This window comes from Chelonia mydas, chromosome 1, assembly GCF_015237465.2.
Source record: "Chelonia mydas isolate rCheMyd1 chromosome 1, rCheMyd1.pri.v2, whole genome shotgun sequence".
NCBI classification, from domain to species: Eukaryota; Metazoa; Chordata; order Testudines; family Cheloniidae; genus Chelonia; species Chelonia mydas.
This window is the reverse complement of record NC_057849.1, coordinates 228,730,302-228,754,013: the sequence shown is the minus strand read 5'-3', so window position 1 is coordinate 228,754,013 and position 23,712 is coordinate 228,730,302. Positions and strand designations below refer to the sequence as shown.

At 43.6% G+C, this 23,712-nt stretch overlaps 1 protein-coding gene across 4 annotated transcripts in view; it reads right to left on the bottom strand.

Annotated features, from left to right (window-relative positions):
• The window catches only part of ITPR2 (inositol 1,4,5-trisphosphate receptor type 2), a 360,382-nt gene that overhangs the window by 62,489 nt on the left and 274,181 nt on the right, over positions 1 to 23,712 (bottom strand). For all 4 annotated transcript variants that reach the window (XM_043538510.1, XM_037915324.2, XM_037915321.2 and 1 more), the window contains exons 43-45: positions 22,561 to 22,671; positions 19,219 to 19,314; positions 16,736 to 16,852 (exon numbers count right to left, since the gene is read on the bottom strand). In XM_043538510.1, coding sequence (XP_043394445.1) covers positions 16,736 to 16,852; positions 19,219 to 19,314; positions 22,561 to 22,671 — 324 coding nt within the window. The remainder of the gene's footprint in view (positions 1 to 16,735; positions 16,853 to 19,218; positions 19,315 to 22,560; positions 22,672 to 23,712) is intronic.

Sequence of the window (23,712 nt, the reverse complement as noted above, 5' to 3'; positions counted from 1 at the left end):
TCAGAATTGAACAGAGCTTTCGCCAATGCACAGAACAGCCTCCTTTCCAAGAGTCTTTTCAATTTCAGAGAGCAGCACCTTTGCACTTTACCCAAAGCAAACAGTCTTAACAAACACTGGGAACATCCTGGATTGAGCAAAGGGAGACCCTAGAATCAAGTATTAAGAGATTTTCATTCAGATGATTATACAATATATAGTAGCTGAAAGAGTTTAGAGGCAATCTTTCCCTGGCAGCTTGTGATACCAGCCAGGCACTGGAAGTCCAGGCTCCTTGGATTATCAACAACTGACTATCCCAGACTTCTTGTGTAACCTCTGACAAATCACCTAACCACTTTGGGCCTCCGTTTCCACATTTGTAACATGGGAATAAATTATCTAGCTTACAAAGCAGGAAGAATTAAAGCCTGTGAAACACTGACATTCTCACATGCAAGAAACTACTGTAGTTAAGTACAAATTATTCTTGTTACAATGTTTGTAACTCTCTGAGCATTTTGAAGTAATGTTTCCTCTGCTTCTTTTATGCCTGATGAGAGCAGCATGAAGAGCAGGAAAAATTATTTCCACATACTTCAGTGAATTAGAAACCCAACTGCAAATTGTCTTATTCATTGCCCCTTTAGCTAGCAACATTTGTGTGAAACTATTTTCAGGCCCGTAGCTAAAATTTGTTTCATGACAAAACAAAATTCACTTGGGGAGGAAGTACAAGTTTCAGGCCGTAGCATAGCAGCCTTCTTAGACTAACCTCTGTGAACTATGTGAGTGAAGGAGGTGGATGGGATGCAAGAGGGAAAGACCTAGGAGATGAAGGAGGAGCAAAGAATGAATATGGGGAGGTGGAGGACAAAGAGGAGTGGAGACAGAACTGGGAAGACCCCCTCCTTACCAGTGGGGGTCTATTTCACAGCCACTGCAAGGAGAAAGATCTCAATCACTTGCAACTTCTATGAGAGGCCAAGAAACCAAAGTGCCCAGAATAAGCGAACACTATGGGCTCATCTGAAAGGCCAGCACACTGCGCAGCATCCAGCCAGCAGAAAGCAGTGCCCACTCCAAGCAGAGCTGCAGCAGGTAGGTTCCCACCCACAGGATCCCCAGTCTGCAGAGTGGAAGAGCTTCTCTCCTCCTCATGAAGGCCACCAGGGCAATATAAAAACTGGAGAAAAGAAAGCATCTCCCTTCCAGGAGCTCTCAATTCTATTGCTTGAAAGCATGTTCCTCTTTTTGGTTTCTTATTCTGAGCAGAAATAGAATGGGAAATAACACTTCTCTGCAATCTTTCTATCTACAGCTGTCTAACAAATAGAGTCTAAAAAAAAGCAAGTTAAATATCCACACAAGCAAAGTAGGCAGCTGCTTACTACCCTGCTCTTTTGGGGGCCCCACATCCCCTTGAAGTCTTGGGATAGCCCTGCCTTATTCTCCAGCCGTGGGACTGGAAGCAGAGGAAAAAGGATACCGCCAGACAACCTCCTCTGATCTGCCAGAAAGACAAGTGCAACTTGTGGCATGATATCTCCTGCTTGGGACCATGCTCTTGTTCGGGTCCTCCAAATTATACGGCCAATCCTGCTAGTATCCCAACCTCTTTAACAGGTATTTCTCAAAGCACAGAAAATTATTTTGTGACAAAAAGTTCTCTTGCCCAAAGACGAATTGGATTAAAGTGGAGAACAGGCAGCTGAGCCCTGCAAAGAGAATTCACAACTGTCCAAACTCACTCACCTTTTTCTGTTCACTAGTGGGGACTGTTATGCACATACTGGGAGGTGAGGCAGGAGTGGGGGGTTGACCACATGAAAGAAAGGAGCAGGAGATCAGACGAGATGCTTCTTCCGGCAGCCAGTATGGCACAGCCTTCCCACCATTTTAAATAGTGCTGCTGGACTTTTGCCTCATCCATCCACTTAACAGAACAAAAAACAGAATAGCTGTTTTCAGGGCTTGGTAATGGGGAGAGGAGTAGGCAAAACAAAATGTGATGATATTTCCTTTCCAAATCCCACCTCTTTACTGCAGTCGTCTGGACAATATTTGCACCAGCCACCTATGAATTAGCAGCACATGCTAAGAAAGCAAAGGAAAGTGAGCGGTGGGGGTGCAACCTTCATCCTAGACAGACACGTCTTAGTCCTACTCATCAGATATGAGCTATTGGTGTTAGCCAGCAATTAAATGATGATCAACAGATAGAAACATAGAAAGAAGAGACTGGTGAGCAACTGATGCTCATCCTTGGCAATCACAACAAATCAATGATTGCACTGCTACCGACTAGGAACTGAGTGGCTAGGCAGCAGTTCTGCAGAAAAGAATCTAGGGGTTACAGGGGACAAGAAGCTGGATATGAGTCAACTGTGTGCCCTTGTTGCCAGGAAGGCTAACGGCATTTTGGGCTGTATAAGTAGGAGCATTGCCAGCAGATTGAGGGACGTGATCATTCCCCTCTATCCAGGCCTCATCTGGAGTACTGTGTCCAGTTTTGGGCCTCACACTACAAGAAGGATGTGGAAAAATTAGACAGAGTCCAGCGGAGGGCAACAAAAATGATTAGGGGGCTGGAGCACATGACTTATGAGGAGAGGCTGAGGGAACTGGGATTGTTTAGTCTACAGAAGAGAAGAATGAGGGGGGATTTGATAGCTGCTTTCAACTACCTGAAAGGGGGTTCCAAAGAGGATGGATCTAGACTGTTCTCAGTGGTAGCAGATGACAGAATGAGGAGTAATGGTCTCAAGTTGCAGTGGGGGAGGTTTAGGCTGGCTATTAGGAAAAACTTTTTCACTAGGAGGGTGGTGAAATCTCCTTCCTTAGAGGTTTTTAAGGTCAGACTTGACAAAGCCCTGGCTGGGATGATTTAGTTGGGGATTGGTCCTGCTTTGAGCAGGGGGTTGGACTAGATGACCTCCTGAGGTCCCTTCCAACCCTGATATTCTATGATTTATGAATGACGTGGGATGTGATCCAGCAGGTGATCCAGAAGAAAAATCATCCTAATGTCACTAGCCATACACCAGGTGGGAAAACTGGACCCCAGATTGTACAACCCTATGCATGAAAGCAAGAGCCACCATACTTAAGTGTCTGTTTCTACCCTGAGATACTACTGGTGTCCTAAGTAATTTTCCATCTTATTCTTGATGTAAAGAAAACGTAGCCAGCTGTTCTACCAGAATTTGCTAGCTGGAAATTTCAACATGATCGCACTCCCCACGAAAGGGCAATAACCCCATTTTATGCAAGTCCTTTGCAGATCACCTGTAACGCATCAGTCCCAGCTCAGCCTCGGATGTAAGACTTTGTCTATGGTAGTACGGTTACAATTCAATACCATGTATATATCTATTAATCAGGGTGCCTCTGCTGCAATATAAACAATGTCAGTGGTATATTACATATATTTCTGTGCAGACAATATTATGCACTGTGGTTTATGATGACAAAGTGCAGTCCACTTTGAAAAGTGAGTGTAAAAATGGCACTGTGGGATTCCACATTTAATCTCTCTCAAAGACTTCTAGATCAGATTTGTTCAGTTTACAGGAAGAATGATTTTTCTCCCTATAATTCTCACCTCTGCAAACTCAGCCTGAAAACCGAGTGGTGTTCTTTCTGCTTCATATATCGCCACCAGTAATGAGGATTCTGCAGGGTAAGTGCTGCCCTTCATTACGCTGTTACTGACCGTATGGCTTCAGTGGAAAGCACCAGTGTAACCGAGAGCAGAACATGAAGGCAATGGAACAGAGTTTCAGCTGGTACAAATCAGTGTAGCTCTTTTGACTGCAATGGAGCTATTCCAATTTACGTCAGCTGAGAATCTGGCCCAAAAAGGAACTGGCCCTGCAGTAGGAACTCAGCTAAAAATTCTGCTAGTGAAATGGGAGCCAGAAGAAAATCCAGCTCCTTCTCCTAAAAAAGTAGTAACTATACTTTTGTCACTGAGGTGAGCAGATAGGACGGTGGATACATACAGCGAGCAGCAAGTCTCTCGAAGAAGAGAGTAGCATCTTACACAGCCACTTTTCAGAGCAGAACCACACATTAATACTCGTGGTATTCCCTCTAGTATGCCTTATGGGCCCCTATTCTACAATAAATTGTATTTCCCAGATACAGAGATCTTAAAAACCATAAATCATATGGACACAGGATAACTGAAAAGGAGTACTTGTGGCACCTTAGAGACTAACCAGTTTATTTGAACATGAGCTTTCGTGAGCTACAGCTCACTTCATCGGATGCATAGCATATCGTGGAAACTGCAGAAGACATTATATACACACAGAGATCATGAAACAAAACTTCCTCCCACCCCACTCTCCTGCTGGTAACAGCTTATCTAAAGTGATCATCAAGTAGGGCCATTTTCAGCACAAATCCAGGTTTTCTCACCCTTCCTCCCCCCTCCCCTTCCCCCCCCCCCCCCCACACACATACAAACTCACTCTCCTGCTGGTAATAGCCCATCCCTCTTTGAAACCTCTCTTTATAATGCGCATGATAATCAAGGTGGGTCATTTCCAGCACTAATCCAGGTTTTCTCACCCCCCCCCCCCCCACACACACCCCCCTCCAAAAACCACACACACAAACTCACTCTCCTGCTGGCAATAGCTCATCTTACAATGTGCACAGCAATAATCCAAGTTTAACCAGAACGTCTTGGGGGGGGTTTTGTAGGAAAAAAACAAGGGGAGATAGGCTACCTTGCATAATGACTTAGCCACTCCCAGTCTCTATTCAAGCCCAAATTAATAGTATCCAATTTGCAAATGAATTCCAATTCAGCAGTTTCTCGCTGGAGTCTGGATTTGAAGTTTTTTTGCTTTAAGATAGCGACCCTCATGTCTGTGATTGCGTGACCAGAGAGATTGAAGAGTTCTCCGACTGGTTTATGAATGTTATAATTCTTAACGTCTGATTTGTGTCCATTTATTCTTTTACGTAGAGACTGTCCAGTTTGACCAATGTACATGGCAGAGGGGCATTGCTGGCACATGATGGCATATATCACATTGGTGGATGTGCAGGTGAACGAGCCTCTGATAGCGTGGCTGATGTTGTTAGGCCCTGTGATGGTGTCCCCTGAATAGATATGTGGGCACAGTTGGCAATGGGCTTTGTTGCAAGGATAGGTTCCTGGGTTAGTGGTTCTGTTGTGTGGTATGTGGTTGTTGGTGAGTATTCGCTTCAGGTTGGGGGGCTGTCTGTAGGCAAGGACTGGCCTTTCTCCCAAGATTTGTGAGAGTGTTGGGTCATCCTTCAGGATAGGTTGTAGATCCTTAATAATGCGTTGGAGGGGTTTTAGTTGGGGGCTGAAGGTGACGGCTAGTGGCGTTCTGTTATTTTCTTTGTTAGGCCTGTCCTGTAGTAGGTGACTTCTGGGAACTCTTCTGGCTCTATCAATCTGTTTCTTCACTTCCGCAGGTGGGTATTGTAGTTGTAAGAATGCTTGATAGAGATCTTGTAGGTGTTTGTCTCTGTCTGAGGGGTTGGAGCAAATGCGGTTGTATCGCAGAGCTTGGCTGTAGAGGATGGATCGTGTGGTGTGGTCAGGGTGAAAGCTGGAGACATGTAGGCAGGAATAGCGGTCAGTAGGTTTCCGGTATAGGGTGGTGTTGATGTGACCATCGTTTATTAGCACCGTAGTGTCCAGGAAGTGGATCTCTTGTGTGGACTGGACCAGGCTGAGGTTGATGGTGGGATGGAAATTGTTGAAATCATGGTGGAATTCCTCAAGGGCTTCTTTTCCATGGGTCCAGATGATGAAGATATCATCAATATAGCGCAAGTAAAGTAGGGGCGTTAGGGGACGAGAGCTGAGGAAGCGTTGTTCTAAATCAGCCATAAAAATGTTGGCATACTGTGGGGCCATGCGGGTACCCATAGCAGTGCCGCTGATCTGAAGGTATACATTGTCCCCAAATGTAAAATAGTTATGGGTAAGGACAAAGTCACAAAGTTCAGCCACCAGGTTAGCCGTGACATTATCGGGGATAGTGTTCTTGATGGCTTGTAGTCCATCTTTGTGTGGAATGTTGGTGTAGAGGGCTTCTACATCCATAGTGGCCAGGATGGTGTTATCAGGAAGATCACCAATGGATTGTAGTTTCCTCAGGAAGTCAGTGGTGTCTCGAAGGTAGCTGGGAGTGCTGGTAGTGTAGGGCCTGAGGAGTGAGTCTACATAGCCGGACAATCCTGCTGTCAGGGTGCCAATGCCTGAGATGATGGGGCGCCCAGGATTTCCAGGTTTATGGATCTTGGGTAGTAGATAGAATATCCCAGGTCGGGGTTCCAGGGGTGTGTCTGTGCGGATTTGATCTTGTGCTTTTTCAGGAAGTTTCTTGAGCAAATGCTGTAGATGCTTTTGGTAACTCTCAGTGGGATCAGAGGGTAATGGCTTGTAGAAAGTGGTGTTGGAGAGGTGCCGAGCAGCCTCTTGTTCATATTCCGACCTATTCATGATGACAACAGCACCTCCTTTGTCAGCCTTTTTGATTATGATGTCAGAGTTGTTTCTGAGGCTGTGGATGGCATTGTGTTCTGCACGGCTGAGGTTATGGGGCAAGTGATGCTGCTTTTCCACAATTTCAGCCCGTGCACGTCGGCGGAAGCACTCTATGTAGAAGTCCAGTCTGCTGTTTCGACCTTCAGGAGGAGTCCACCTAGAATCCTTCTTTTTGTAATGTTGGTAGGCAGGTCTCTGTGGATCATTATGTTGTTCAGAGGTATTTTGGAAATATTCCTTGAGTCGGAGACGTCGAAAATAGGATTCTAGGTCACCACAGAACTGTATCATGTTCGAGGGGGTGGAGGGGCAGAAGGAGAGACCCCGAGATAGGACAGCTGCTTCTGCTGGGCTGAGAGTATAGTTGGATAGGTTAACAATATTGCTGGGTGGGTTGAGGGAACCATTGCTGTGGCCCCTTGTAGCCTGTAGTAGTTTAGAAAGTTTAGTGTCCTTTTTCTTTTGTAGAGAAGTAAAGTGTGCGTTGTAAATGGCTTGTCTAGTTTTAGTAAAATCCAGCCACGAGGAAGTTTGTGTGGAAGGTTGGTTTTTTATGAGAGTATCCATTTTTGAGAGCTCATTCTTAATCTTTCCCTGTTTGCTGTAGAGGATGTTGATCAGGTGATTCCGCAGTTTCTTTGAGAGCGTGTGGCACAAGCTGTCAGCATAGTCTGTGTGGTATGTAGATTGTAATGGATTTTTTACCTTCAGTCCTTTTGGTACGATGTCCATCTGTTTGCATTTGGAAAGGAAGATGATGTCTGTCTGTATCTGTACAAGTTTTTTCATGCAGTTGATAGATTTCCACTCCATGCGGCTAAATGCAGTGCCTTGCATAATGACAGGTTTCAGAGTAACAGTGTATATAATGTCTATAATATATAATATAATATAATATAATGTATATAATATAGTGTATATAAACAGTGTATATAATGTCTTCTGCAGTTTCCATGATATGCTATGCATCCGATGAAGTGAGCTGTAGCTCACGAAAGCTCATGCTCAAATAAACTGGTTAGTCTCTAAGGTGCCACAAGTACTCCTTTTCTTTTTACGAATACAGACTAACACGGCTGTTACTCTGAAACCTGTCATTATGCAAGGATAACTGAAGTTAGAGGTAGGAAACCCCCTGCCCAGTTAATCATGTCTACCTCCATGTTAATGCAATATACAGTCCCCAAACAGAGGATGTATGTGATATCAGCTGATAACATTGGATCTTATTAAAAATTTTGAGGGAAATGAAAGTAAGCAACACCCATTGGACCAAAGCCTATTAGTGGGATCCTCTAAGCATGGCCACTTCCAACCCCAAGGAGCTTCACTGAAGTCAGTGGGACTCCTCAGAGGCACTAGGACCCATGTTATTCAATTCCATTTTGGAGTTGGATCTTAAATGATGGGGTAATAGCTGGAAGCCAATGTCAACAAAATAGGAAAAGAAAAAGTTGCAGAACAAGTTGCCAAGGATTGGCAGCCTCTGACGTTTGTTTAACTTTCAGGGGCTCATTAGTGTCAAGGCCCTGTGGCAGTCTCCATACTGGATCTATACACTGGAGCTGGTTGAAGGTAGAGATAAATACCCTCCTAATGAGCTGCAAGGAGGGTGATGTGCCTCCTGGATTTCTGTTTCAATCTTGGCAATCTGAGTGTAAAAGCCTTGCAACAGATTCTGATTCTGCTGACATTTAATTAGCCAGTGTCATTTTGATGCCATAGACTGTCTCATCAGGACGAGAACTACAAAACAACATGCGGAAAATAAAAGTTTCACAAGAAGTTTCAGGTCTGGCAGCCCAGGATACAAGTCCCCTGACAGTCACGGTTCCTGGGGAAGGTCCCCATTAGCTCCTTGCCTTGGCAATGTGATCAGCTAATGCTTTGCTGAGGCTTGCAGATTTCCTTCCTAGCAGAAAATGCCCACTAAAAGTATAGTGCTGAAGCCTTAAATGCCACTTGCCTTGCAGGAAGAGAGTGACTTTTTCAAAGGAACTCAGGGTTACTCTATGGAATTCATCCCGCAGGACTGGTGGGCTTCTAAGATTCTTCATTATTTGTCTCAACCAAGATCAGGGCCCTGCTCTCCTAGGTGCTGCAAAAACATGCAATGAAAGACTATCCTTGTTTCAAAGAGCTTACATGCTAAATAGATAAGGCAGATCAAGGGTGGGAGGGGAAACAGGTGCAGTGACTTGGCCAAAATCACAAGAAAGTCAGGGCCGGAGCCAGGACCTAAACCCAGATCTTCTCATTCCCAGTCCAGTGCCATCTCCACTGGATCATACTCTGAACTAAAAACTTAGCGATGTTCCTGTAAGTACGTACAATGCTTTTCTTTATGCACAAACAGCTGTTTGGGAGGAGACACTCCCATTAAATGTCTTGAGAACCCTCACACTGTGCTGCAAAACGTGGAAATAGTTGGCTGTACAAAAATCGGCGCTACTTATAGATTAAAAGGGTCAGATCCTCACCTACTGTAAATCAGGGTAGCTTCATTTACACCACCTGCAGATCAGTCACTTTGTACTTGTGCCTTATTTCTGGAGTTCCTACTCCCATATATATCAGATACATTTTAGAGTAAATTAGCCACAGATTTATTTAAAAAAAATCAAATGATCAAAACAATTTTAAGTAGTTCATGGGTCACTTTTAACACCAGGTAGCTGTCAGCAGAAACATGGCCTCAACAACACAAAGTCTACTAATGGGGACTGGGACTAGTAAGGCACAGAATGATTATCATCTCCCCTCCAGCGGTAGGGGGTGGTATGTCCACCAGCAGCCAGCGTATCTATAAAAGTTGGCTGTGCTGGCCAGGAAGATGAACTGATGACATGACAAAGCCCTGGCTGGGATGATTTAGTTGGGGTTGGTCCTGCTTTGAGCAGGGGGTTGGACTAGATGACCCCCTGAGGTCCCTTCCAACCGTGATATTCTATGAGCACTCTTCACTGCCAGACTCCATGGGTCTGTCTACACAGCCCACACAATCGAGCCTCCCAAGACTTGGGCTTGCGCTACCACACTAAAAACAGCTGTGTAGACAGCACTCTGAAGCTGAGCTCAGCCTGAGGCTCAGACTCTGACGCCCATCCCCCTTCTGTCAGAACCCAAGCTCCAGCCCAAGCTGCAACATCTACACAATTGTTTTTAGCACAGTAGTACGAGGTCTGTGAGCCTAAGTCCGTCGACCTGGGCTGGGAGGCTCACTGCCACGGGCTGCGTAGATGTACCGTGAACCAAGGGGTTCTTGTTGGAATTTAAGGCTGTTCCTCACAGCTGGAAGCCTCTGGAGCATAGTGAACCTCAGTAGTGCTTTACTTATGCGGCAGATGGTACGGCGGGAACGTTGACACGCTAGTGAGGAGGGGGGAAAAGACATTCCTCTCTCCCATGGCTCCCACCCACACCTTTTCCTTGGAATCACCTGGTGTTCATGTGTCACACAGTTAATGGAGACCCTTACTGCGAGAACTACAGCCCTTCTCACACTCTATTTCCTTGTTTTGTCTTCTTGTGGGTTCTTTTAAATGCTTCATTAAGTAACCCACTTCTTCTTCAGTAGCATTTCTTTTCAGCCCAGTCAGTCAATTTCACCACAAATGTACTCCTGATTCCGGTCACACTTCCTTCCTGAGGAACGCTGCTCTGCTGTCTACTGCTGCCTGCACAGTCAATTCAGAAACCCTGGATTCCTATGCCAAAGGCCAAGATGCACTGAGTGATCTTACCTTGGATCTGGTTGTACACAACTACAGAAATGCCCCTTAGCTTCCACAGCCATTGAATCATGGAAAGCCTGTTTAGCTCCATCTCTTCAATCTCCTACTTGTGACTCTCCTTTGCCCTGACACAAAATTATATTTGTCTCTATTCAATACGTTTCTTTTATTTATTTACATGTATATAACATATACAAGAAAGAGCCTATCCAAAGCTATACGTACCTTTGCCAAAATTCAAAAGTGTTACCAACTGAAAGAAAGCCAACAGCTGCTCTACACCCTCAAACCAAAAATAACTCTCCCCAGTAAAAATCAGTACCACCTTCCCCCACGCACAAACAGCCAGTCATATGACTAAAGTTCTCCCAGCTTTAACAATCTATATTATTAGCAGCACAGGAAAGTACATATTTAAAAATAGGCTTAACAGTCTCCTTTAAGGAATGGTAAGATACCAGCAATGATGCCTTTCTGATGTATTAAATGCCAATTCCTCCTCATTAGTATAGTAGCTGGTACTGAGTTAGCATGAGAAGCGGACCAGCTAGTGCAAAGGATTAGAAATCAGGCAACCTGGCTTCTTTTCCCGTAACTGCCAATGACTTGTTGCCTTCACCTCTTTTGCATCCTACTTCACAGGGTTGTTGGGAAAATGTAGGCAGTTGATGTTTTAAACTGCTTTGAAGCCCTCAAAAAGAATATGCTATAAAAGACAAATGTGATTCCTAAATATTTCCAGAATTATTATTTGTACTGCTGTAGCTAGGAGCCCCAGTTGTGGACCAGAACTCTGTTGTGTCAGGCACTGTACAAACCCAGAACAAAGGATGGTCTCTGCCCCTGCTATGCTCAGAGATATTGGAGGAAATTTCACAGTTTAATATGTTTAAGTAGATAGTCATAGAACAAGCCCTTATATGGCCATGTACTGCTTATATTTTTAACTATGTGGGTAACCAGAATTTCAACAACTACTTGAAACTTTTCCTTAATAAAGGTCTCATTATCAAACCAATCTTATTTGAACTGACAAAATTATTATTTTTATTAAATAGACTGTAGGGTACTATTGTTCCCAAAGTATAAATGCAGGCCATCAATTGTCTATTTAACAAATATTCTTTATGCATATACCTATTAATCTACCATTGCACATAGTAAACATGGCAGTAAGGAGATTAGATATTTCATGCTACGTTTGATCAACGAATCTTTATTCTACTGCTAATATATTTTAGCAATTCAAATGTACAAGGCTGAATTACTTGTTTCCCTCACTCCATTGGTAATTAGCACCAGACGGGAATGTGTATGAGTTACCCATTAACTCAAATTGCTACTGTATGTTTAGTTTTACCTTTGTTTATTTTAAGAATTTATCAATGAAAGGGAACTTCCAACTGTGCCAGGCTACCAGGAGATTGTTTGGTTCAAGCCGATGTTCGTTTATGCTGCATACCTGCATTGATATCAAGCAGCGTTAATTTCTTCTAACCACATGGGGTGGGAGGAAACCATCCTTTCATCAGATCTCGGTACCATCAGGAGATTGTAGTATTTACATAAATACTTCTGGCACTCCCTTGGTATTTAACTAAACTTTTAATTTAAGCTTATAAAAAATCTTCTGTTTTCTAGGAAGCTATAAGCTGCTCAAAAAGGGCATTGTGGCGTTTCATAATTATTCTCTCTCTAGCCCCAATTCAGCAAAGCACTCAAGCATGGGCTTAATATTAAGCATTTGCTTAAATACTTTGCTGGATCGGAAGTCTCAAGGCATGATCTTGAGAGGGATGATACCCTACATCAGTGTTTCTTAACCATTGAGTTGTGACCCAAAAGGGTGTCATGAAATGCAACAGGGAATGTGGGGGGTCATGAGGCATTGAAAATTTTATTACAATCTAAAACAAAGAAAATCTGGTTCCCCCCACTCCCTGCACACCCTTACCCCTGAAGGTCAAGTGATCTTTGTCAACCTCTTGAAATTCACTAACAAATAAATTACAGGTTTCAGAGTGGGCACTACAAAAACTAAAAACTAATTTCCCCACGCTATTTTCCCCCTACTGTTACTCACACCTTCTTGTTAACTGTTTGAAATGGGCAACCTTGATTACCAGTACAAAAGTGATTTTTCCTCCTGTTGATAATAGCCCACTTTAATTGAATTCAGAGTAGCAGCCATGTTAGTCTGTATCCGCAAAAAGAAAAGGAGGACTTGTGGCGCCTTGGAGACTAACACATTAACTTGAGCATAAGCTTTCGTGAGCTACAGCTCACTTCGTCGGATGCATTCAGTGGAAAACACAGTGGGGAGATTTTATATACACAGAGAACATGAAACAATGGGTGTTACCATACACACTGTAACGAGAGTGATCAGGTAAGGTGAGCTATTACCAGCAGGAGAGCGGGGGACCTTTTGTAGTGATAATCAAGGTGGGCCATTTCCAGCAGTTGACAAGAACGTCTGAGGAACAGCTGGGGGGCGAGGGGGAGAATAGTTTTACTTTGTATAAAGACCCATCCACTCCCAGTCTTTCTTCAAGCCTAAGTTAATTGTATCCAGTTTAAAAATTAATTCCAATTTAGCAGTCTCTCGTTGGAGTCTGTTTTTGAAGTTTTTTTGTTGAAGAATTGCCACCTTTAGGTCTGTAATCGAGTGACCAAAGAGATTGAAGTGTTCTCCGACTGGCTTTTGAATGTTATAATTCTTGACGTCTGATTTGTGTCCATTTATTCTTTTACATAGAGACTGTCCAGTTTGGCCCATGTACATGGCAGAAGGGCATTGCTGGCATATGATGGCATACATCACATTGGTAGATGTGCAGGTGAACGAGCCTCTGATAGCGTGGTTGATGTGATTAGGCCCTATGATGGTGTCCCCTGAATAGATATGTGGACACAGTTGGCAACGGGCTTTGTTGCAAGGATAGGTTCCTGGGTTAGTGGTTATGTTGTGTGGTGTGTGGTTGCTGGTGAGTATTTGCTTCAGGCTGGGGGGCTGCCTGTAAGCAAGGACTGGCCTGTCTCCCAAGATCTGTGAGAGTGACCACACCACACGATCCATTGTCTACAGCCAAGCTCTACGATACAACCGCATTTGCTCCAACCCCTCACACAGAGACAAACACCTACAAGATCTCTATCAAGCATTCTTACAACTACAATACCCACCTGCTGAAGTGAAGAAACAGATTGACAGAGCCAGAAGAGTACCCAGAAGTTACCTACTACAGGACAGGCCCAACAAAGAAAATAATAGAACGCCACTAGCCATCACCTTCAGCCCCCAACTAAAACCTCTCCAACGCATCATCAAGGATCTACAACCTGTCCTGAAGGACGACCCATCACTCTCATAATGTGAAAATCAGGATGGTTTCTTTGTGCTATGCATGGTCACATTTTTGTTGCACCATTTAACCAATTGACTATCTGGTTTGACATTCCAGACTTGGAAGGGCCAGTGTACAGATCAAACTTTTATGTGCTACTTGTTTCAGAAGCCTTTGTAAAGTCTAAATTTACATCACATCACAGACACAGCATGTCATCTGAGTTCTCCTTGCTGAGAGCCTTTCTAATATCACAAAGGAGAAGTCAGCTTGATTTAGCATAATCTATATTTTAAATTATTATTATAAACACCATGCAGGTTCCCTTTGATTGACGTGCGAAAAGAGGAGGTACTGGAATGAACACTGATCATCAAGAACTCACCAGGACTGGACGGTATTCATCCAAGAGTGTTGGAGGAACCTGAAAAAGAAGTAACTGAGAAAAACTCAAGGTTTGGCTCTGAGCAAGGAGCTTGAACATGACACAGACGAATGGAATGTTTGGCCACAGTAGATTCTTGTGAAACAAATCACGCACGCTGTCCATCTGGTAATAATGGGGGGGTTTCCAGCCCGTAGTATCGAGCACCCACTTGCGTCATTACTCTGTACTGCTGTGGGCAACAGAAAGGCTTCATTTGAAATCTGCCCCCACTCCAGTGTACGATGGGAGTGCAGATTATGCTGGTCCCTTGGGGATGGCTCAGTTCTGTTTCCTCTGGTTTGAGTTCCCCACTCTGCTTACAATGCACGGGACAGGAAGAGTGGGAAGCAGTAGTGCCAGGAAAGGGATGAAGTCAGTGGAGGGGAACCAGCATGAACAATGGTCCCACATGGTCTGCAGAGGAGGACAGGGATGATAGACAAGAGATGTGAGGGCAGGGTGGGGAGAAAAAGAAATGTTGACCAACTTGATGATGCACAGTTAACAGTAAGGGGTCTTCTGTGTCTTGCTCTGCAGCGTGGGGCCATAACACAGTCCTCAACCTTTCTTGTGATGTATTTATATCTTTCTGTGCATAGCAGGTCAGACATTTACAAGAAAGTCTTTTGCTTCTGGTAAAACCAACCACAGGAAGGGCAGGGAAGGATGTAGTGGTGGCAAAATGCAGAACCCACTTCAGCCTTTAAAAGAGCAACGACAAAAACGGAAAGTCTGAGTGCTCCAAAATAAACTGTCTGTGCATGAGTTTGTGATGATAAAAAGAGGAACTCTAATCTGGACTCTGCTGCTAGAATGGTACAGATGCTGTAGCCAAAGTAGGTGGCCACACGGAAGCAGCTGAAAAGCTATACCGGTTGTGAAAATGGTAAAAAACTAACAATGAAACTGCAAGGAGCAAAGCAAAGAAATATGATGTAAATTAGGTCAGCTACACAGAGCGGAGAGTAGAGTCACCAGTACGCTGTTTATACATAAGACAGCATTAGAGGGTGTTTAGAGAACAGGATAGGAACTAGGCAACAATGATCTTACTCATGAGGGACAAAAGTTCATATCCTACCCAGCCCAGAGTGATTGAAAGGACGCATGTAGAAAGAGTTTGGTAGTCAAAGATTTGTTTTCATGTGCCAAAAATCAGCTTTTCATTAACAGGGGTCGGGGGAAGGGCCTAAACAACATGGTTTAATCGTCTAATGCTCTGTTATGTGGCTGTATGGTGTTCAGCATGGCTGTACATATAATAATAAATAGATGTGTTCATTGGGATAGCCAACTGCAGGAAAGGAAATCAGTCAGTTTTGTAAAATCTGTACATCAAGCATAGATTTTCCTGCCAAACCAATATCCCCATTGTCTTCTGCAGGGCATGAAGGGGCTCAGTAAATTGTTGCCAACATCCAGGATGTGACCAAAATGCCCCACCAAGGATCAGACATACGGAATTGGTGTTGCTTTCTTAGTAGTGATTGTATAGCTCCTGGCAGGGCAACAGTATCCCAACAATCTTTTCTTACATAGCTTTAGCCCTAATTCCCCTTTGTCCTGAACCTCGTGTAGTCATTGACACCAGGCACAGTAAGCACAAAGTGGGTGTAAAATGTTTCCAGTGGTGCAACTGATTGTACTAGGTGCAAGGTCCACAAAATTCCCATTGTCTTTATTAGGGACACTGCAGGCAGCGTAAGGGTAGAACATGGCTCTCCATAACATAATAGCAATGAGAGCCCTTCATTGAACATGTTGAAGACACAAAAATGAACACAATTCACATTTCTCACCTTATTAGTGTAATTATAACCTGTCCTCTTTTCTTCTTCTAGTCAATATTACTCACATTTTAAGGAATATGCTTAACTTTGTATTTTCTGACAATTTATTTAGAAACTCCCATATCTCTACATTTTTAACCTGCACCTGCTCTAATAAAAAATAATTAAAAACAAAAGATAAGGTTCCTACCAGGGAACAGCAAGTACTATCGGCCTGTACCATCTTTATTACAGGGCTTCATTACTAAAGTTGCAGTCTTTCCTTTTTTCCACCGGCGGGGGCGGGGGGGGAGGGAAATCTCACTCTCTCTTATTTGTGGCGTACCAATAAAAATCTGTATGGTCACCTTTACAGTGCACAAAAGATGTGTGATAAGAGAGCCCTGCGCAACAACTGCATATCCCAAAAGGAACAAAATTCCCATACGGCCATACTATTAATGTAAAATTAACAGCTGTAAAATAATATTAGTATTTTATTAATATTCATTTCATATAAGAATATAAAACATGAATTAAAATCTAATTGAGGATAATCTGATTCAATTTATGCTTTAATTAAGATAAATTATTTTTACATGCTGATCTGAGCCAAAGACTCCCAGACTAGGAAATGACAAAAGAAGATAAACTGAGTGTACATTACTTGCTCCATTCTAGGTTATAATTTACATCTCAACAGTACTTACACATCATGGGCACAGCCCACGCACACACCAAAACCATACACACTTTGATCCTGGCCCCAAAGACACACTAGAGAAAATGATATCCTATATAAGCTCGATCCTACAGACGTTACATAGGCAAAACTTCAATTGTTAATGCACCCAGATCTAGGGTAGAATTGAATGACATCTTGCAGCCTTTAACACTTCTCTTTTATGGACACAGACACACAATAACAAAAGACATACCTGATGTGCCAGTATGTATATATTGTGGCCAACGTCTTTTGGTGAAATATTATCTCCATTCTCCTCATCATCATCACATTCCAGAGCCTGATTATATGCGTTCTTCATTACGTCCACCTTTAAAACAAAAAATCAAAGGGCTGTCAAATATTTTAATTCCATGAAAAATGTGAACTGCATTCAGATTTGCTCACTGTGCTTGGCTCAAATCTGGACAGGTCCCGTGAAGTCCTACAAGAAGAAGATGTACGCTGAAAAGCACATTCTGAATGAACAGCAGCCTGAGAAGGTGTTCGGTTTATTCTTATCTCAACCAATTGCACTCTGCTTTGCTGTTTTTCCTCTTTGCCATTGTAAGACAAACTGCCAAGTTCACAGCAAAAATTGAGTCTGTGTATTTCAGGAGAAATTAATTCAGACGTGGAGGATTTTGGATACCAGTGTAGGAGGAGGGTTCATGGCTAGAGCACAAGCCTGGGTCCCGGAGACCTAGGTTCAGTTGCCTGCTCTGCCACAGCTTCCTGTGTAACCTTGGACAAGGTCCAAATCCTCAAAGGTGTTTAGGTGCCTGTCTCCCATTGATTTCAGTAGGAGTTCGGTGCCTAAACACCTTCGAGGATTTCGGCTTTACGGTCTCTATGCCTTGGTTCTCCATCTACTGCAGTAATGGGGACCCAATAGGTACTTTAGCTAGACAGATAGCGAAGCCCTGCTGTGGGGCTTTGGGGGAGGAAAAGAGGGGGTTGTGCAGATTATTCTCGACCCCCCGCTGTATGTGCCATATGGGATTTCTGCATTAATGACTAACAAGCTGATATGGAGGGGGCACAGGGAACGGGGCAGAGTAGGGTGACTGAATCCATGCCTACAGAGGGGGGTAATGATTATTCCCGTAGGCTGGAATAGCAGCCCTGGAGGGGTTGCGTTACAGTCTCACAGCCTAGCTGTATGTTGGGAGGGAAGTTTGTACCACTCCACCCCTGGTTTCTTAAGCTTTGTACACGGAGGGCAGCATTTTAACCTTCTGAATGTCTTACATACTGACAGGGTGAAATCCTGGCCCCACTGAAGTCAATGACAAAACTTTCACCGACTTCAGTAGTGCCAGGAATTCAAGCATTGATTTTTTTTCCCTAATAGTCACCAGTAAAACAGTATAAAAATGGGTTTCTGGGAGAGAGTGCAAGAAAAATTAAGTTATCTACAATTAAGATTAAAATCTAACAATGAACTGTGTGGAAGAGCTTGTGAAATTCACCTTTTCCATTTTTAAAACCCAAGTTAATCATATCATGTGCTTCAAGGGATAAACTAATGGCTTTGCAAGGGTCAGGAAGGAATTTTTCTCTCCACATACAACACTGCACAATTACTTGGTTTATTTGGTCTTATCCTCAAAGCCTCAAGGCCAGAGGCATGATACCAGACTAGATGAACCACTGATCTACTCTATTTTAGCAAATTCTTTGAAAACCCCCCACTAATTTCTACTAAATTTTGTGAAGCTCAAAATGGCAACATTTTTCACTAACAAAACTTCTGTGAGAAATCAACACAAATCCTGGGCCTCGAGAAAGGGTGCTTTTTGAAACGTATGTATAAAGGAAGATTGCTGACACTGCAGGCAGTGCCTTGTTGTTGGGACTTATAATGCAGGACACTTGCAACCTATTCCTGGCTGAAAGCATGCAGCAACATGTGTATACACAGCAGCAAGCTGTGTATAAAAGAGCAGTCAAAGAGGAAGGGAAGGTAGGAATCAGGGACAGGATGTTGGGAGGGTCAGGGATCTTAAGGTCTCTCAGAGAGTTTACAGAAAATATAATTTCTTTGTACCTCACATAGGCCCTGATCCTACAATGAGATCCAGGGGAGAGGAAAATGGGGGAGGGGTGGAGCCTGACTCACTCAAAGTGCTCTGCACAGGCACCAGGGGAGATCCACACAGATCTTACTGCAGGATGGGATCATGTTTTTTCCAGTCACCAATTGTCCATATTGGATGGAACTGGCCACTCCCCCAGCTTTTCCACCATAACAGAAATTCACGGGGGACAATTACAAATATTATCCCTATTCAAAGATAAAAGTAAAAATATGTTTTTGACTTTTTTGTTTTGCCTGTGAGGTGCATTTTTTTTTTCTTAGTGTGGTATCACAAATGGTACAAGCTTAATTTCCCAGCTACTGACAAAATGTACTTGAAGACAGTTTACTGGAGTATGATAATTTAGTTAGGAAACAATTACAGAAAAGTGCTTGGAATGGATAAAAATAATGAAGTCATAAAGAATGAAATCATGCATGCATGATCCTTCAAAAATACCTTTGGAGAATTAGTACTAGCTTGATATGCTATATCCCTATATGCAGCCATTCCTGTTCAGTTTAGACACAGATCCTTTACAAAATATTTTGACGATAGAGTTTATTGGGGGTGGGGTATAGCCAAAAGATTTATGAATATTCAGAAGTTTTCTTACCAGTTCCCTTGGTCTCATATTAAAAAGGATTCTTTCTGCATTCTCACTGTCATGCCTGCTTTCCATAATAGCCAGCAAAAGCTTAGAGGCATTGTTCTAGAGATACAAAACCAAGTTAATGCAAATGTAAAATCTATTTCATGGATTAACGATCCTTGCATTCATTTTAATTGAAATTACTAGGACCACTTTTTTTAGTGGATACGATTTTAAACTGCTTGCACCTTTTATGTTATTGACATAGTAAATAGCTGCCCTCTGACTTTAATGTCAATGTGCTGTAAAAATAACTACGTATAATATATTGGAAGGGGTATTTTAAATATTGAAAAATATCTGACTTTTAAATACAAAGCTTTATTCTGCATTGAGCACAACAAATGAGATCCCATTTCCTGTTCTTATTGCCCAGCTCACAGTTTTTGTCATTTTGTTAAACAATTGAGAGCAGAGGTAATTACAAAGTGTACCATACAAAAGGTTTTGCCTATGACGCATGTTTCCTTCCCTTTTTGTTTTTTAAAGCATAATTAATTACCCGAAAGGCTATAAAATCAACAGATTTCATGCATTTCATAATCTTCAAATTTAATCTGAATACCAAGTACTGAGCATATTCCTGGACTCCTGGCGGGAGTGTTAACTATCGGATTTTCACTCAGATCTCTCCCAGGGATAAAATACCATGTCCTTAAACAGTAGTAGCTCCATAACTTCCAAGAGTCTGGGACCTGATCTTGCTCCAATTAAAATCAATTGGAGTCCACTGGGGAGGAAGGTTGGTCTCACGGTTCAAGCACTATACTGGGCAGACCTTGGTTCAATTCCCAGCTCTGCCGCAAACTTCCTGTGTGATCCTAGGCAAGTCACAACCTCTGTGCGCCTCAGATCCCCATCTATAAAATGGGGATAATAATACTTCTACACCTCGCAAGCATGTTGTGAGGCTAAATGTATTTGTGTTTGTGAATTGCTGAGATACTATGCTAACCCCAAGAGGTCCCCTGTATGAAAATGCGAAGGCATAATGGGGTCCCTTGCTAGAAGCACAGCTGGAAATGCACCTATTATTAAGGCTGCCCAATACTTCCCAATCCTGTTCTCAGTCGCTTATCAATTTGCCAAACTAATTGTTCGGGCTGAAATTTGACACACTGGATGCCTGCCCCAGGCAGAATTATTTTGGAAAATTTCAGCCAAAAAAGTTCAGCCCTTTTCAAGAATGAGGCAAAAAACATTGTTTTGCCCATGTTAAAACGTTCTTGTGACTTCTTCTTTGAGCAGTTCTATAACCCCCATGCTTTGGAATGGGGACTTGAAATTTGGAAAGGGGTGACCTTTGTGGGAGGATCAGGCCTTTTGTTTTCCACATGAAAATCCACCTACATTTCACCAAGTTAGAAGCCTTTGGAAAAAATCACAGTTTGCACATGCTTGGTAGAGACTTGCTAGACCTTGACAACTTTAAAATCTTCAAAGCGTTCTGTCCACGGTGAAGCATGTTCCCACTCAGGGCTGTGCAGGACTCCCTCTGCAGTTGAGGTTCTGAGATGCTGAAGGCTGTGCTGAAGTCAGTCACTGGAACTCCTGTTCTCTCGAGCCCCCCACCATAGACCCGGGAAAATACTGGACCTGGGTGGGGTGCAGTGGGCCCAGTTGGACAAGGAACCCTCGGGGGAAACTGGGACAGGAGGAGGGGGGGCAGAGTAGGATGGGTTGGGCATGGAGCCGCAGACTGGAGGGAGTCCCATTGGATGAGACGCTGGTGAAGGAGACTGCACCTGGCTAAGCAAGGATGCTGAAACTGGGAACCAGTGGGGTGGAAGGAAGGAGATGGGGAGGAAGGGAGACAGATCTGATGAGGAGCCAGGGCACAGAGGGGAGAACTGGCACTAGTTGGGCAAAGGCAGTGGGGCAAAGAGCCAGGAACAAGGAACCAAAGAGGATGTGGGGGCAGGTTGAGATTGGATGAGGAGCCTGGGGAGGAAGAGAGTGACTGAGAACCAGTGGGGACAGGGAAAGCGTGTGTGTGGGAGAGACAAAGGACAGAGTCATTGGGGTGGAGGGGGAGAAACAGAGATTGTCTAGGCAAGGAGACTGGGCACAAGATATGGTGGAAAGAAGGTAGGTGCTGGGATGGGGTATCTAGAGAGTAAGACAAGAACTGCCTGGGCAAGGAGACTGGGACTGAGATAGGAAGCCGGAGGAGTGGAAAGTGGAACTGGGTATATGAGAAGAATGGGCCTGGGACAAGAAGACAGGGACAGGTTGGAGTGGACGGGGCAGGAGGAATCAAGCATAAGGAGATCATCTTTATTTACATAATGACATACTATTTTTTCCAAAAGACTTCTGCCTCATTCAGTGCATAGGGTGGACCTGCACTGGGGATGAATCAGGGTGGTGTAGGGAAGGAGATTGGTGTCTGTAGGATCCCTGTTGCACTTGTTCCAGAAGTTGGAACTTGTGCAGTGAATGAGGTGGGAGACTGCAGGAAGAAAAAGGATGGTCCCATGATTAAGGCAGTTGAATACTGCACTGGTGAACTGGATTCTAGCCCTTTCCCGCAGTGCTCCTGCAGGATGTTGGACAAGTCACTTATAAACAAACTTTTCACAGGTGGTCACTGTGTGCCCGTTTTCTGGGTGGCCAACTTGAGCCCCTGAGCACTGATTTACAGAACATATAAAGTGCTTTACAATGCTATGAACACGGAAAAAATCAGGTCTCAGGTGTCTTAAATTGGGCACCCCAAATGAGTGAGGCATTGAATAATGAGGAGAAATTAGAAGGCTGAATAGCTGCTCATTAAGTGAGCATCATCCATCCTGTGCAATGAAGGGTCCTACGAAAAAAATAGTACGTAATCATACAATTAAAGATGGTATCATAATGCAGATGTCCAAGGGGACCCAGTTAAGGTTGCACGGGCAATCTTATTCCTGACATTTTGTAATGTTTGATGAAAAAATTTAGACCAGTTCTGTTCATATGTAGCAATACCTGAGGTGTCACATTACTTGAGAAGCACACCACCAGATTTTACATCCGGAACACAGGCTCTTCAGACCAGATATACAGTATCTATTTGATAAGGTTTTTAGAGGAAGTTGAAGGTAAGTTCCTGGATATGATGGTGGGTAGAAAGGAATGTCTCTGTGTCTGATTCACTGGCTGAGCTGAGCCGAATCGAGTTAATTTGCTTACTAAGGCCACCAGGTATATTATGGCGTCATGGCACTAAGTAAGCGTCAGGATGCCTAGCACTCTTGCATAGGCATTTTCATCATCATCATCATCATTACTTGAATCTGAATAGATAAATAAAAATATTTTCCATACCTTTAGCTGAAGCACCAGGTCCATGCAATATTTGCCAAGAGGGTTTATGTCATTCAGGATCAGTGCAATTATAATATCAATTCCATTAGACTCATGGGTAGCAATGCAGGTCTTTTTAAAATGAAAAGAAAAGAGAGAGATGCACACATATGAGCATATTTTCAAAACAAGGGCCCAGATCCTAGGCTGCTCTGTGGCAGCATTATACCCAATGGCCAGTGCAAAGTGGCCCTAAAGCAACGGTAGCTGGCCATAGGAGGGAGGATCACCCGCATGGAGCAGGAGCTTTCTGTTGTGTAGAGCCAACATGTCACCACCCATCCCTGCTACAAGTCCCTGCTACCTCCCGCTGCTATTTTTAGCACTGTGGTGTCTCACTGATTCCCCACTATTGGAGCTTCTCTCCTCTGTGGGGAACAACGTCCCCCAGTAGGAAAAGTCTCCGGCAGGAGGAAAGCAAGGGGGAAAGGCTCTACCAGCTCCCTGCTGCTGGAGTACTTCCCCTCTGTGGGGAAAGGCTGATGGACCTTTCCCTGCTGCCTCCCCCCCTCCAGAACCCTTCCTTGCCTCAGGAAAAGACTCTGGCCATGGGGAAAGGTCCGCCAGCTCCCTGCTGCTAGAGCCCTTCCCCCTCCACAGCGAAACGTTCCAGCATCGGGGAAAGACTCTGAATGGTGGGGGAGCTACTGAAGCCTTTCCCCCCTGCCTCCCCTCTGCCAGAGCCTCTGTCTGACCTGTGTAGCTACACGTACACACTGAGGTATGGACACAGCCTATTTTTCTCTGCAGCGGGTAGCTACACATCATACTACATGCTACCACCAGTAGCATAGATGTAGCCTACATGACTATATGATTTGTGTGCACAGATGCAGGTTTTATATATTTTATATATATATATATATATATATATATATACACACATATACACACACACACGGGAGGGTGCTTGTTTTTGTTTTTTTTTAAAATACAGCATCTGAAATTTGCAACTTTGGCGAACGGTAATTCTGAATATTTTCACAACTAGAGTTCTGGTCCTTTTCAGCTATAACAAACACCAGGCTAAAAAAGCTTGTGGATTTTTTTTTTTAAAAAAACATTATATAACATTAGAGAAGAAAAGGCTTAAAAATAAAAAGCAGAGAAAAA